Raw genomic sequence first — 15,861 nt, forward strand, 5'->3', positions numbered from 1 at the left:
GAAAATTTTTACTAAGACCATATTTTTGGGGTATTTCTTCATTATCCTGACAGCAAATTCTAATTATATTTGCAAATCTTTTTTGAGTCGCTTCTTGCATACAACGTTCTTTTATTTCCTCTCTTATTGCAGAGGTTGCTCCACCAAAATTATTTTCAATTGTCCCTCTATTTATTTCTCTTATAAATCTTCCCATTATAAATTCATTAGCAGGATATAGAAGTTTTGTTATATACATACTAAGATAATGATTTTTATCTTCTTCTTTTAATTTGTAATAATGTATTCTATATTCACATATATAAGACTCTACATTACATAGATCATATATCTGAATATTAGCTAGATGGTTTTTTGCTTCTTGATATTCTTTATTATAGACTTCTTGTCTATGATCTATAATATTTTTTCTAAAAAATTCTTTATATAGAATCATTATTATATATAATATTTTATCATAAGCTGTTGTTTTTGTTGCTAATTCTTCTATTATTTGGTTCTCTATTGATGTCATATAATCTCTTATAGTTCCTTTAGTATGAAACCCTATGTAATTCCAAATATCTCTTCCAGACAATTCACTAAGTTTTGGATTAGTAAAGACTTTTAATAAAAAAGAATTCAACCAATTTTCGAAAATTTCCTTTTCATTCTTTTTACAGTCTAAGTCAAGCATTCTTTCTCCTTCTATTTTCTGGATTTTAGGAACGTATTTTGATGGTATTTTTGTATATTTTGAATCTTTATTTATAAACCCTTTTTTGAAAGCATAATTATCAAAACCTGTTTCCTATTTAAATTGAGATTGATTATCCTTAGATGTTCCAGCTTCATTTTTTACTTGTATTGGAATTGCTGGTTCTTCGTCACTTGAATAATCTAGAATGTATTCTTCATTTTCTATATTTTCAGAATTAACTAACTCTTCTTCTATTTGAAAATCATGTTCCATAATATTATTTTCTTGAGCCATTTTTAATTGTTTAAAAAGCATTGTAACTTCTTCTAATTTTTCTTCAATATTCATAATTTCAATGGTGGTTTTACTTTTAGATCTGTTATGTTGATTATATTTTGAAATTTTTCTTCTTTGGGATTTTCTTTTTCCTTATCCCTTTGAAATTTTATGGATACTAATATTTCTTCAAGCATATCTACTATAGAATTTAATTGTGGGTTGAAGATGTGGGGAATCATTTCCATGGTAACATTTTTTAGAAATTCCGTGTGAAAAATAAGTTTTTTCAGGTTTTTGAAGTCCTTCAATAAAACTTATAGTAAAATAAAGATTTTGAGAAAAATCATTTTGTATTGATTTTAAGAATTCGGTGTCATTACAATTAACATTAGTTAAAATCATTAATTTTTGATCTATTAATTTTGATAACTTAATTATTTCTTCTCTTAAATCTTCTAATTTACTTTTTTCCATTAGGTGACGCTTTTCTTTGTGAAGAGTTACGGTTTTGAGTGAAAAGTGTAGCTTTAGGATGTGTGGTTTAGATTTTGCCACATCATTACATCTTTAAATCTGTACAGATTTAGATCTGTACCATATAATTTTCTTATATTTTATTATTGTAAAATATGATTAGCCTTCAAAATATCTAATATATAAATTACAATACTAAAATAGTAAATTAAATAATAATATATAATTTAAAATTCTATTGTTTTAGGTTTTTTATTTTAAAAAATTAAATAATTTTTCTCTTAACACTACCATCAAAATTTTTCTCTTTTTATATATATTACTAAATAATTATATAGAAATCCACTTCCCAACACAATTAGAAGTCGACTCTTATTGATATTTATAGTTAAAAAAGTTCTTTCAATTAATACAGTTGCTATATAAAAATTAAAGCTAATTTAAAAAGAAGATAAATAATATTCTTTTGAGTTGATTTTAAAAAAGGAACAACACTAATTTCGTTTAAATTTGAGAATTAATCATTCTAACGAATTTCTAATATAAAATTTTTAAATTGACGATTAAGTACCAAAAGTTGAGTAAAAAATTATTGTGGGGTCAAGTTTAATAATCTAATGGGGACAAATAAATATTATTATCATATACTACTAAAAAAAATTTCAAATCGTAGTGGGGCGCTTGCCCCCACACCATTGTACATAGAACCGTCCCTGCACCCATCTAACTTGTAATCGTCTTCACCCGTGTTGGAAAATTAATTTTTCTCTTGCACTACATCCATGTCCAACGTATGATAATGACTTGACACAGACGACAACGCTGGAATTGGGTATGGGACCGGCAAAAGATACTGGTGTGATGGCTCCACCGGAGTCTCGGACACAAGCTCCTCCTCGTCATCATCTTGTGACGAATCGCTGTCGTTACTATCTGCAATATAATCCTCGTGAGATCCATCACTGTCAATGTCCATGCCATCCAACGGACTAGCAACATGGATGGGCGATGGTGTGAGAGGCGGATCATCCTGCACAAAGTCCGATTGTCCAGATCCATTACCACCAACATCACCAACCTCTGCGGAGAGCTCCATCACTTGTTCGGCCATGATTCTACCATGGATGTCAAACATCAGCCGCACATGCTCGTCGTCATACAGCCAAAACAGACGAAATCGAAAAATTCTATTTTCCATCGGTACTAGCAGCCTATACCCTACCCGTTCAACCTCTTTTCTCCCACTATCAGCGACGTTTCTCAATATCAGACTCTTCAGCTTCGATAACGAGGCAACTCGCTGTGTGCGCAACAACACGGGATTCTCACACTCAAACACGACCTCATTATCACCATTTCTCATAAGGTAATTGGGATACATACATACAACCAAATATCTGCTACTACTAGACATTGTGGCTAATTTGCGAAAGAATAAGGTGTAAGAGAAGTAGTGAACTTGTTGTGAAGAATATAATGGGTTTCATATCCGTTTATAGCTGCTGAAAATTTATCCTAACGTATTTTCTTTACACAGTAAACAAATTAATTTTACATGTATTTCGTTTACCGTGTAAACAAATTTATTTTACACGTATTTCATTTTCACTGTAAACGAAATGCAGTGTAAACAAAATATGAGATGCGACGCAATTTGGTAAAAACATTGGAAATTATTTATATCGGTAAATAATAGAATTATTTAATTTATATAAAAAAAATCCCACAAAAATTTTCGCACATCACACAAACTTAGTAAAAATCATTTTGCACATACACATATAAATATTTATATAGTACAGAAGTTTTTGCCCCTAACACAAAATTTTACTGCGAATGTATTATGTTAGTTTCTAAGTCAATATGTTTAGTATGTTGTCTTCAAAAAAATTTTGTACTGCACACTAAAATTATGTGTTGTGCACCAAGATTTCTGTGCTATACCCCAAATTTATGTGCTATGCATAGGAATAATAAAACGGGTCGAACCGTCGAATCTGCCAAAAAAGATGAAAAACGCTATGATTTTGAACCTGTCAATATCGAAAAACTGCGCTAAACCTGCGAGTTTTGGTGCCAAAGATTTTTTTATAATAAAAAAGTGATTAATTATACAAAAATTAACAATCATATAATTTTTAAACATAAATTTTTCATTTTTTTTCTTTTTGTTCTTCTTTTTGTAATTCACTTTATTTATTTATTTTACACTTTTATATATATGCTGAAATTATGTAACTTATTTATTAAAATAAAAATGATTCAATTCGTTGATATTATTTTCAATAATTTTTATTAAAGTTAAAAATTTAAAAGAAGATAGCGAAAAAATTGTATTATAATTTAATTATTTTTATTTATATTTAATTTTTTAATTCTCATATGTTTATTGTTTTTTTTATTAAATGTTAAGCAGGCTAGCTCGCCAATCCATCATAAAAAGTGGGCCTGACTAGCATTTTGATCCCACTTTACTTGGTACGCACGAGGGGGTTTTTATTGATGCAGCCTTTGGTAGGGTGGATTACCCATTTTGCCACCCTTAACTATGTGTATTTTGTTGGTTGAGTGTTAATGTTTTGAGTGTAGTGCATATTTTGTTTTACTTTGTTGATTGGGTGTTGATATTCTCGACATGTGGCCCTTCGAAAATTTTTGTGTTTTATACTAAAATTTTTTGAGCTCTGCTCCAAAATTCATATGTTGTGAATTAAAATTTTCATACTCTAGTTTTATGAATATATATAGAAGAAGATGATGATAAAGACGACGAAGACGATAATAATAATGATAATAAAGGAGGATGAAGAGAAAAAAAGAGAATAAATTAAACAACAACAATAACAACACCAGTAGAAACAACAACAATAACAACAACGGTTGCAATAATGACGATGACGACAACCGTTATGGCAACCATAATAATACCAACGTTGAAGAAAGAAGTGCGACATATATGTATGAAAAAAAGAAGTACATGATGATTTAGTTGAAAATTTGGTTTAAAATACGCTCGGACATCTAACTTTATTAATTATTTATTATTGTTTTTACATCAAATATGAATAATTATGTTTTTTTATATATAATAAAAGAGTAAAGTATCGTTTTTGTCCTCAACGTTTAGGGTAAGTCTCAAAGTTGTCTCTAACATTTCAATCGTCCTATTTAAGTCCCTAATGTTTCAAAATTGACTCAATATTGTCCTGCCGTTAAGGATCCGTTAACAGAATTGACGGCAGGACTTAAATAGGACAACGATACATAAAAATAAATTTTAATTTAATTTTATCTTTTAATAATATCAATTTTTTACTGTACATAATATTCAATTATTTTTTAATTACATCTAAATAAATTACACTTAATCACATTACTTTTCTTTTAAATAAATTAATTTTTTATAATTTTAAAGAATTTTGATACATTAGAGACAAAAGGTATAATTTATATTTTATTGTATATATATTATTTTTTCTTTTCTGCAAGTTTATATACTAGTCATTCTACAAATATTTCATGATAACTAAAAATCTTTAAGAGTAAAATTATAAAAAAATTAATTTATTTAGAATGAAAGTAATATGATTAAGTGTAATTTACTTAGATGTGATTAAAAAATAATTGAATACTATGTATAGTAAAAAATTGATATTATTGAAGGATAAAATAAAAAATTTATTTCTATGTATCATTTTTGTCCCCAACGTTTTCGTCCTATTTAAGTCTCTAACATTTTAAAATCGTCTCAATTTTGTTCTGCCGTCAACTCTGTTAACGAATTTCTAACGGCAGGATAACATTGAGTCAATTTTAAAATGTTAGAGATTTAAATAGGACAACTGAAACGTTAGAGTCAATTTTAAAATTTACCCCAAAAGTTAAGAACAAAAACGATACTTTATTCGTAATAAAAAGGTTAACCGAGGCACTGGCGGATCCAGGGGGGCCTAAGGTGGCCATGGTCCCCCTATTTTTTTTTTAAAAAAAGTAGTGTTGTTAGTTTATTATTATATAATTACTATATATATTAATTATAGATTAAATACATTTTAATATATTACACACTAAAAAAAATTACATATTAGTAATTTAATATGTATAAATTATAATGTGTATTATAATATATTAGTAACAAATAAAAAATAAATTTAAAAATAATAAAAATTTATAAATATATAAATAATTAAAAAATTATTGAAATATATAGGTTTAGATTAATGTAAAAAATTAATAATTATAAAAAAAAATTTATTTTGACTTTTTTTATGACAACAATAACAATTGAATAGATTTTTTAAACAATAAAAATTATTAAAACAAGATAAAAAAAAAACAAATTTTTAGTAGATTATATAATTGTATATGTTGAAAAAGAGAATGCTTTAAAATTTATTTCAGATAGTAAATTGATAATTTTAGTTATATGAAATATCGCAAAACAATTTTAAAAATACCAAAATTTAAAGTATGTAGTTGAATGTTGATTTTTATATAATATAATTATTAATTTTGACTTATATACTATAAATTATATTTTGTTGACTTTTTATTATATTATATTTTAATTTATTTTATATTTAATTTGGTCCCTCTTATAAAATTTTTGAATCCGCCACTAAACCGTGGTATTAGTGTATTACAATGAAAGGAATATGAGTAGAAGGCATTGACAAGTTATTTAATATATAAGAAAATGTATGAGAATATTATCTTTGACCATTCTTTTTCTTGCTTCCAACTCATTCAAAAATTGATTTCATTAGCAACAATTTAAAAACTAAACACTGATTATATTCTTGCCAATTACGCATATATTATTTTAATTGCCACTGATTTATAAAATCTACTATCAAATCAAACTTGCCAATTGTCCAAGGATCTGATGTCCATAATATACAAATTAATATTAATGAAATGGAAAAGTGAGATATTGCAATATTAAATGTATTGGTGAAATACATTTCATAAGTTTTAATTTATGACATTTTCAAAGAAAAACTGTTAAAGTTTATCTTTGAAAATAATTTTACATATTTATAGGTTTCTGGATACACTTAGAAAAATTGAAGGGCTGGGTTATTAAGACGAGTTCTTTCTTTCTTTCTTTTTTTTTTTTATTTTGTGTGGTTCGGATTTGAGTTTATAATATTAGTGCCATTATGTTTTTAGGTTATTCTTACGGCATAATTTGGGTTGATCTAACCAATCTGAAGTAATTATATCGTGGGATATCAAGGTGCCTAATGTGTTTATGTATGTGTTTAATTGTTTATACTTTATATATTTCAATAGTTTTTTTATTGACATTGCATAGAATAAGTAAATTTAAAATAATCAAAGTAAATAACAAATTCATTACACTTTCGTATATTAAGTTTATATATGTAAAGCCCAAAATTAAGGTCTCAGTTATTATTATTATTATGGAGCTCTCAAAATACATTTATTTTGACCTATTATTAATTATATTATGGAAACAAGGCATATATATTATAGACACACGCATGCTATGATTCTATAATTATGGTAATTATTAGGGGTGTTCAAATTCAAACTGATCCAAATTAAACTGATCATCCAATTCAATTTAAATCGATCATTCAATTCAATTCAAACCGAAAATCGATTAAAACCGTACTAATTCGAATTTAATTGGATTCTATATTTTACAAACCGCTTGATCGGATCGAATTTCGGATCTAATTTTCATAACCGATTCAATCCAATCCAAACCACATAATGTGTTATAATATTATTATTTTAGTATTATATTTACAATTATACTTATTATAACATGTTCAATTTTTTATAGATTTTTATATTATTCATGTATTATTATTATTTAATAAATATTTTATGTTCAAAATGTTATTTATTTATTTATTTTAACTAACCTATAATTTTATTTCTATCGTTATGTTATCGTTGGTTTTTTTAAGATATTATTGAGACTTGTTATGTTATTGTTGACTATTTAAAATTTGATGTTGAGACTTGTTATATGTATTTAATTTTTTTAATTTATAAACCGCAAATCCAATCCAATCCAAACCGCTTGAAATTGGATCGGATCGGATCGAATTTTTTTTTAAAGCATCCAATCCAAACCACACTAAAAGTAAAATTAGTATTCGGATCGGATGAGTTTTTGACTCAAAACCAATCCAAACCGCACCGCAAACACCCTAATAATTATAGTAGCTATATAAATTTAACAACTTAAAAAATATTATTAAAATTAAAGTATTGTTTTGTTTATTAGTTAATGACGCTTTTCAATTTAAAAAATAAAAATATTATCAAAATAAAAAATATAACTTCAATTGTAATGATGCTTAAAATATATTAAGATTTAGTTAACATGTATTTTAAGGACACATAATAAATTTATTATTAGTAAAAATTTTTAAATATTTTTATTTAATAAATATAAAATAAATATATTAAAATTTTAATTTTTTTTATTATCAATAAAAACTTTTTTGTTTTGCAATCTTAACACATGCCCTAAGAATAGGATATATAATAGATAAACCCAACATATTATTATGCTTACATATTAGGTTTAATTATTCTGTTAGTTCCTATAATTTTATTAAATTTTTAATTAGGTCTTTATATTTTTTTCTTTTCAATTAAGTTCTTACACTACTTTAATTTTGTAATTAAGTCCTTTTCTAGTATAAAAAATATTAGAATTAATTAAATATTTTTTTACAAATTAAAGATATTTATAATTAAAAACTTAATTAAATCTTTGATCGCATGTATTTTGATAAAAATATTATGTTAATTTTAATATTTTTAACATATAAGGACGTAATTACAAAATTAAAAGACTTAATTAAAAAAAATATAAAACTTAATTAAAAATTTAATAAAATTATAAAAATCAACATAATAATTAAACTTACATATTATTATGCTTATATAGCTATTATAATCATCATAATCATAAGCACTTGCCATAAACTGTAATATGCTTATATAGCTATTATAATCATCATAATCATAAGCACTTGCCATAAACTTCAGTTAACGATCAGACAACAACAACCTAGTGGAGTAGGAGTAGTAACACAATGTCCTATAACATAGTACATGTCTTGACAGTACTTATAGCAAGCATCATCTTTTAGGTGCTGAGGATCTGGACAAAATAATTTAGTTGCTTCATCAAAGCACTGCATACTCTGCTTCTCATACATTGTTCTTGCTGCCATTGTGCAAATTGTTGCTTCTGCAATATTCAATACACATTGTGGTCATTAGAATTTGTATGTGCAAAAAATATATAACTTCTTTGAAAATAATATATTGTGAAAAAATTATAATATAAAGACAAAATTGGTTTTTACTTTTATAGGGCATTTTTTTCCTTTTTCTTCAGAAAAGTATAATAAATAAATTCCCTTAATATCTATCCAAAATTTTAACTTTGTTCTTAAATTTTAAAAGATTTTAATTTTTTTTCTACTATGTTTTTTTACCACGACAAACTAGGGACTAATATGTTGCAAATTATAACTCTATTTAAAGGTTTATTGTTAACCAATGAGTAGTTATATGCACAAAATAAAATTTAAACATATGACACTTGTTTAAGCACATAAGTAAAGTAGTAAACTAACCACTTGACCAACCCAAGTACGAGAGTACGCGGATCGAATCCGATTGGATATGACCAAAATTTCTATCCAATACACCCTAAAATCATCATATCGGATTTAATGTGTTTCAAATCGAATCTAATATATTTTTTGAGAAATACATATTTAGTGTTAGTTTTTTTTGCAAGATTATCTAACATTAAATATGTATTTCTCAAAAAATACATTAGAGATTGAATTTTGATACAATTTTTTGCAAGCATGATTAAAAAAATGAGATATTATTATTCTTAAAATTTGGTGATTTTTCGTTAAGTATATATTTTTTTGTTAACAACTAATAATACTTTTAAAAAATTATAAAAAATATATACTTATAAAAAAATTACCAAATTTTAAGAATAATAATATCTCATTTTTTTTTAATTATACTTGCAAAAAAACATATCAAAATTCAATCTCTAAGACAATTTTTGAAAATAATAAAATTTGGGTGTATTTTTATCGGTATTTAAATAATTTAGAGATATTTTTTGTAATTAACCTATATATATATATATATATATATATATATATATATATATATTGGCTCGGCCTTCTTAGAGAGCCTTCTTGCAAAAAAATCCAATAATAATTTATCAATTCACATATTTGTTGTATTCGTTCCGTTTCAAAATAACCGTGGTTTTATTTTTTAATACATTAAAAAATTTAATAAATTTAGACCTATTTGTATTAAACACACCATTTTTTAATATATAAAAAAAGTCAAAGAAATCATTATTTTTAAATGGATGGGGAAATATTTTTGCTTACCTGAAGCCAAAAGCAGAGCAACAAGAAGACTGCATAAGAAGATTTTTGTATAACCGTTGATAGCCATTGTAGAAAAGTTTGTTTTGTTTTCTTGAAAGATTAATAATCAACCTCATTGTTGACATTATTTATAGTATCATGGAAACTAATTAAGGGTGTGATTTATTAATGATTTTTTCCTTAAAAATTTGTGAATAACATTATCTTTTGGTTCCACAACATATCCTTGTTCTAACTTCTAAGTAATATTTACTTTTGGCCATTGGGTCAACAAAAAATATCCATATATGTTTAACGCCGAAAGGAACTTTTTTTTTGGGTAGAGATAATAATTAATTAGAAGGCATAAGAAAGTTAAAATCATAATATAAAAATGAATTTGAAATTGTTCAAAGATATGGACTATTTATTGATTGATTTTGATTAAAAGTAAATACTAATTTGATATTTGAAAGATTTTAACGTTGACAAAATAGTATATTATTTTTGTTATTTACCTTTTTTAGTCAACTATAAGATTTGTATCTATCTACAAGGAGATTTTTCTTTAATGTTTAAAGATAATGTTATTACAATTCTTTAAGAAAAAAAAATAATGAACAATCACACGTTTACTTAGTTTATCATGAAAGACGAATTAGATCAAACATATATAAATTTTATAAAATAAAAAAAAACCTTTAAAAATCAAATTTCAAGTTAAAAAAAGCTCAAGTTGTATAATACTTTTTTAAGAAATTAAAAAACACAACCATAATTAGTTTTCGTAACACCATAAATAATCTCATCAATGTTATATTTAATATATTGTTCTAAAGGTCTCTGAATTTTTTTCCTTAAAAATTATTATTTGGATATAAAAAAAACTACAAATCCTATGTATTTTAATGGAATATTTTGATTGATTCAAAATACTTTCATAAAATAAAAATTTTCAAATTTTTTTCCTTATCTCTTTTTTTAAATTTGACTAATAACAGAAAGGAAAAAAATCAGGATCAAATTTGCCACATATGTATACCTTTTTATTTTCTCTTATTGCAGATAGGAATAAAATATTTAAACTTACATGAATCTAAATTTTGACAATGTAATTACATAGCATTTTAAATTCCTGAATTTTTCTATCCAAACATACTTAAGGTTGTTTCAAAAGAGGTGAAGATATAATCTTTCTGGTCACCATTAAGCAAATTATTGCTTCTTTGCAATAATTATATTGATACACAATATCAGTAGATTAATTTGCATGATGCATCTTACTATGCTCTTACATGTGAATTTTTTTTTCAAAAATGCTCCATAAATGTTAAAATTTAACCATCATATATATATTTATGTATATTTATACATATTATTTTGTATAATTTTTTAATAAATAATTAATTATCGAAGTAATCATAGTAGAATAATCTCCAAACTTCTTAGGTTATTAGTATTTTGTTTGTAATTTTTTATCTGTTAGTCTATTACGAATGCGATTTTGAATGTTTCTCACTCTCATTTTGAGTTTAAATGAATGATTATAACTATAAAAAAATATTATAATCAAATTTTTTTATAAATAATAAACACGTGCATATTCTTATAAATAGTTTATTGGTGATTACTTTTTAATATACATATAATATTTCTTTAGTATACCAAATATTTTTTAGTAAACTCTGAAAAGTTCTGTTATTACCTGAAGCCAAAAATAGCAGAACTATAGAGGGAAAAAAAACTTTGGAAAGCTATAAATATAAATAGCTTTATTTTTTCCACCCCTAGTTTTGTGTAGAAGGAGGACATGTTACAAACATTCAAAATTATTGATCCATTAACAAATTCAAAATATTACAAGTTTACAGCAACAATATTCCCTACAGAATGAAGATATAGAAGATCTCTACATAATAACTATTGACTAGCTAGTCAAAGGTTATTATTGGTAATGCAAGCATCAGGTTGACTTTGTGGTGATGAGGCATGGAACTCTGCTAAACCTTTGTATGTTTCAGACAACCTCCTCAGAGTAGGGTATTTGGACTGTAAAAAACAACAATTTTAAAATGTTCATTTTAATATAATGTTTAAAATCTATCGTAAAATATTTTCCAATATTACCAAAGTTTATCGTAAGATTATTTCTGCAAGTGTTATGAAAAAAAAAAGCCTATGTAAAGCTCTTGCTAAATATTATTGAGTCGAGTTAGACCAAACTCAAATTCGACTCATGAAAATTAAAATTGGCTCACGACTCCGCTCATTAACAATCAAGCTTATTTCGTAAACTTAACCTTACCTCAATGAAAGCTCATGAACTGGCTCGAACTCATGTGCTAACTCAAATAATAGGAACATAATCTATAATTTTATATCAATAAATTATAACTTATATATATTAAAAAGATAAACTATCTATCAATTATAAATTTTTTATTTATGTCCTACATTAAAATTATATATAAAAAATGACTATAAAATTTTAAATAATTAAGAACATTAATATATATATAAAATTAATATATATATATATATTAAATTATTAATACGCATATCCTATATGCATTTAATCTATATTTTTAATATTATATATATAATTGAGCCAACTCATGAGCTAATAAGCTGAACTTATCCAAGTTCAAGCTCGACTCATTTAATTTATGAGCTCAATTCTAAACTCAAGTTCGGCTCACCAGCTCACGAATTCACTTATCGAGCTATTGACGAGTCGAGTTCGAACTGGCTCATGAGCTGACTTGACTCACTTCCAATCAAGTATATCCAACACTTTTATATGATTTGACAACACTTCTGAAATATTAAGAAAAGCCAAGTATGTTTGTGCGGGTCAGAAATCACTTATACACCTAGCTTTTCTATGTAAACCACAAATAAGAGAATTGTATCAATAAACCACGAGATGTATATATACTTTTGAATAAATGAACAAAATTACACATGAAAGAGTTTGTCGTTGACAAAATTACGCACCAAAGTTCGTAAATATGAAATCACACCCAAAATACTGATTTCAAAGGACAAAAATACACTCCTAAGTCTTACAAAATCACTAACGGCATGACAATGTTGTCCATCGAAAACAATTTTCCGGGTGTACTTTGATGTTTACAATCTTGTGTGTGTACTTTAGTCTATCCCACATTCTATCACGTATACTTTTGTCTATTTACTCTATACTTTACCATATCAATATCAAACCTATTAACTGCTTGCATAATCTGTGGAGCCAAGAATACATCAGCCTGCACATTACAAGTTTTTTTTCACAAAAAAAAAAAACACTTTGTTAGATATGCATCTTTTAGTATGATATCTTTAATCTTTAAGAGCAACAAGAAGTGCACCATGTAGATATGTTCCCCTGTTGCATATTTTCCAGCAACATCCTTCAATAACTTCTCAAGAGCTGCACACACACACACACATATATATATATATTGGTCAATTATAAGAAAAGATTTTGAAACAATTTCAAAATGCAAAGTACATGCCATATATGCATATCTTAGTGTGGTAAAATTGTGCTTAATTACCCCAGAAACCTTTGTCAATCTTATATTGTGCCCACTGTTTTGTTTCAGCACCAAACATTTTCTCCATATCTTTCTATTAGGAAAAAGGAAATCAGACAAATGAAAAATGTCAAAAATTGCAAAAACATTTTGTGTGCATAGAGGCAATCCAAGCATTTCAAATGAAAAGAAGATATACCAAAGCACTAATCATATGATAAGGTTGAATGCTGGAGTTAATCATACTTGCTATCTGTGAAACAATATAGTATAATCATTAGATGATACGGGGCCTCGATGATATGACCATATAATAATGTAATAAATGCAGGTATATGAACGATTATATCTCTATCACGTCCACTCATGCAAGATCATCTTTTGAGAAATGCTATTCTAGATCTTTTTGGTTATAGAAACTCTTATACCATATCGGGAAACTACTTGTTCTAAAAGTTCAAGCTGATAGTAAGAGACACACAAATGGTTATATATCTAACATCATGCAAAATTCAACTATTATCCATTACAGATTGGATTACAGAATCAAGAACTAGTTGAAAATGCTTACAATGCATGGTTTTCTTGTTCCTTTATATATATATATTGCATTCTGTAGAAGCTATATATCAGAATATTTGTAAGAAGGTTTTATTTATAATATTCTCTCTCCTATAATAATTCTCAAGATGATTTGATTTCTTCCTATTGAATTCTTTTAGAAGATGCTAAACCAGTAGGATTAAGTGTTTAAAATGAACATCTATTCAAGAAGCATTCATGTTACTAATCGAAAATTTCAATCATATCAAAATTTACCTGAAGATTGAGAGCTCGGATCTGAGGATCAACTGGCAAAAGTGGCTTTTGAGTATACTTTTCCTCCAAATACTAATAAAAAAGGACGAAGCGGAAGACATTATTTTATTGTTTTGGTATAAATTTGAACAAAGAACACCAAACCATAATCAGTGACATGCATCAAAACGAAATTCAAGTATCAGAAAATTTTAATAATTTTCCCACTTAAGGGCCATCATTAAGCTTGATACAATAATGAATTTAATTTTGATGGCCAGTGCAAAATATTTTACATGTACATTTAATTACGAAATTCTACGAGAGCAAAAATAACTCATTTTCCCGTTAACCGCGAGAATAGATGTAAAAAAAAAACGAATGTGATTGAACGACTGTATAAGTATCGTACTAACAGCGCATCAAAATTAAACTCTACAATGATATGACTGAGAAATCAACAGATTTCATTGTTTTCCTTCTCAAGATTTTAAAAGCAAAAAAACACTGAGAAACTCGAAACAGAAAATGAAAACAAAAACCACGCAACCAAGCTTTTTTCTAACAAATTGCTAGCATTAAACATACCAGAAAGATTGCATAAGAGTCTGAAACCACCACATGATCATCAGCTAATACCGGAACACAATGGAGAGGGTTCAATTTCTCAAACTCTGAAATTCAAGCATAGATTATTGATTCTAATTCAATACATTCAACAGTAAAAGTCAATTTTTTTTCCTTTGATCCACATGTACCCTAACTATGCATTCACCTGGACTAAACTGTTCCCCTTTTACAAGATCCACTGCTTTATACTCATAAGGAATCCCTATTCATTTCAGATCAATAGAAAAACCAAAATCAAATAAAGTCTACATTACTTGTCCCAAGTTAAATAAATAAATTCAAAGATTAGCATAGAGCTGCAATTTCTGAACCCTCTAGAAATAAAGAACACATTTTTTAAGACAAAACTTGGGAATCGTTGTGCTGAATTTGCAAATCAAAATCCCAAAGCTTTACCTTTGAGGCACAAAGCAAAGCGGATACGCCATGAGCATGAGCTTAACCAATAAGAGTACAACACAATCATGGTAGTAGTAGTAATGGAGAAACTGATTCCTTGTTAGCTACACTCCAATGGTAGATGCTAGATTAAGTAATTTTTACACTTGAATCTACTTTGCGGTGTTCTTTTTTGTTCTATATGGTCAAACATATCTACTTTGACAAGTGTCACTGTGTCAAGCAGTTTGACCTTTGACTTATGACACGTGTGAAAATTTCTTATACGTATGGATATGGTTGTGGACTAATCTCTCCTGTATGAATAATAGATAAGTATTTTTTGTTACGATATGGATGTCTATATCTATGTCTACTCAGCATTAGCATGATTTATTGAAATACTATTAGAAAGCACAAATATTAAAGAATAAACGGTGCATGTATTTTCAATATTTAAAAAGTGAAACTTTACACTTATATAAATAGGAGAATAAAGTTGAGACTTTTGAGCATAGCAATAATAAAACTAAAATATTCCCTCTCTTTCTATTACTATAAAGCACTTATTTACTTTTTTCTTTGTATATTATTAATATAATATTAATATATTATCTTTATAGAAGTATAATAGTATTGGTAAATACTGATAATAGTATTTTTTATTTATACTTTA

The 15,861-nt window shown here is 26.2% G+C and overlaps 1 protein-coding gene across 4 annotated transcripts; it reads right to left on the minus strand.

Moving 5' to 3' along the window:
• Window positions 1-11,546: 11,546 nt before the first annotated feature.
• LOC130960487 (glutathione S-transferase zeta class-like) lies at window positions 11,547-15,442 on the minus strand. 4 transcript variants are annotated; one of them, XM_057885896.1, is made up of 9 exons: window positions 15,204-15,442; window positions 14,953-15,009; window positions 14,766-14,851; window positions 14,199-14,270; window positions 13,579-13,632; window positions 13,410-13,473; window positions 13,212-13,273; window positions 13,050-13,109; window positions 11,548-11,889 (listed from the first exon to the last, which is right to left on the minus strand). In XM_057885896.1, the coding sequence occupies exons 1-9, from the start codon at window positions 15,271-15,273 to the stop codon at window positions 11,776-11,778; spliced, it is 639 nt and encodes a 212-aa protein (XP_057741879.1). In that variant the 5' UTR covers window positions 15,274-15,442; the 3' UTR covers window positions 11,548-11,775. The 4 variants fall into 4 exon arrangements, 3 of the variants coding, with proteins under 3 accessions (XP_057741880.1, XP_057741879.1, XP_057741878.1); XM_057885895.1 differs by having other exon boundaries at window positions 11,554-11,889; window positions 13,401-13,473; XR_009079132.1 differs by having other exon boundaries at window positions 11,678-11,889; window positions 12,540-13,109; window positions 13,401-13,473.
• Between the last annotated feature and the right edge of the window lie 419 nt (window positions 15,443-15,861).

Source organism: Arachis stenosperma, chromosome 2 (genome assembly GCF_014773155.1).
Source record: "Arachis stenosperma cultivar V10309 chromosome 2, arast.V10309.gnm1.PFL2, whole genome shotgun sequence".
Taxonomy (NCBI): Eukaryota; Viridiplantae; Streptophyta; class Magnoliopsida; order Fabales; family Fabaceae; genus Arachis; species Arachis stenosperma.

What these genes read in the sequence shown, in the direction of transcription:
- LOC130960487 (XM_057885895.1), bottom strand. Translation starts at nt 15,273, where the DNA reads ATGATTGTGTTGTACTCTTATTGGTTAAGCTCATGCTCATGGCGTATC. An exon ending in TCCGAGCTCTCAATCTTCAG is followed by an intron (nt 13,633 to 14,198) that starts GTAAATTTTGAT and finishes ATTGTTTCACAG; the next exon opens with ATAGCAAGTATGATTAACTC. An exon ending in ATAGGTTTGATATTGATATG is followed by an intron (nt 11,890 to 13,049) that starts GTAAAGTATAGA and finishes TGTTTTTTACAG; the next exon opens with TCCAAATACCCTACTCTGAG.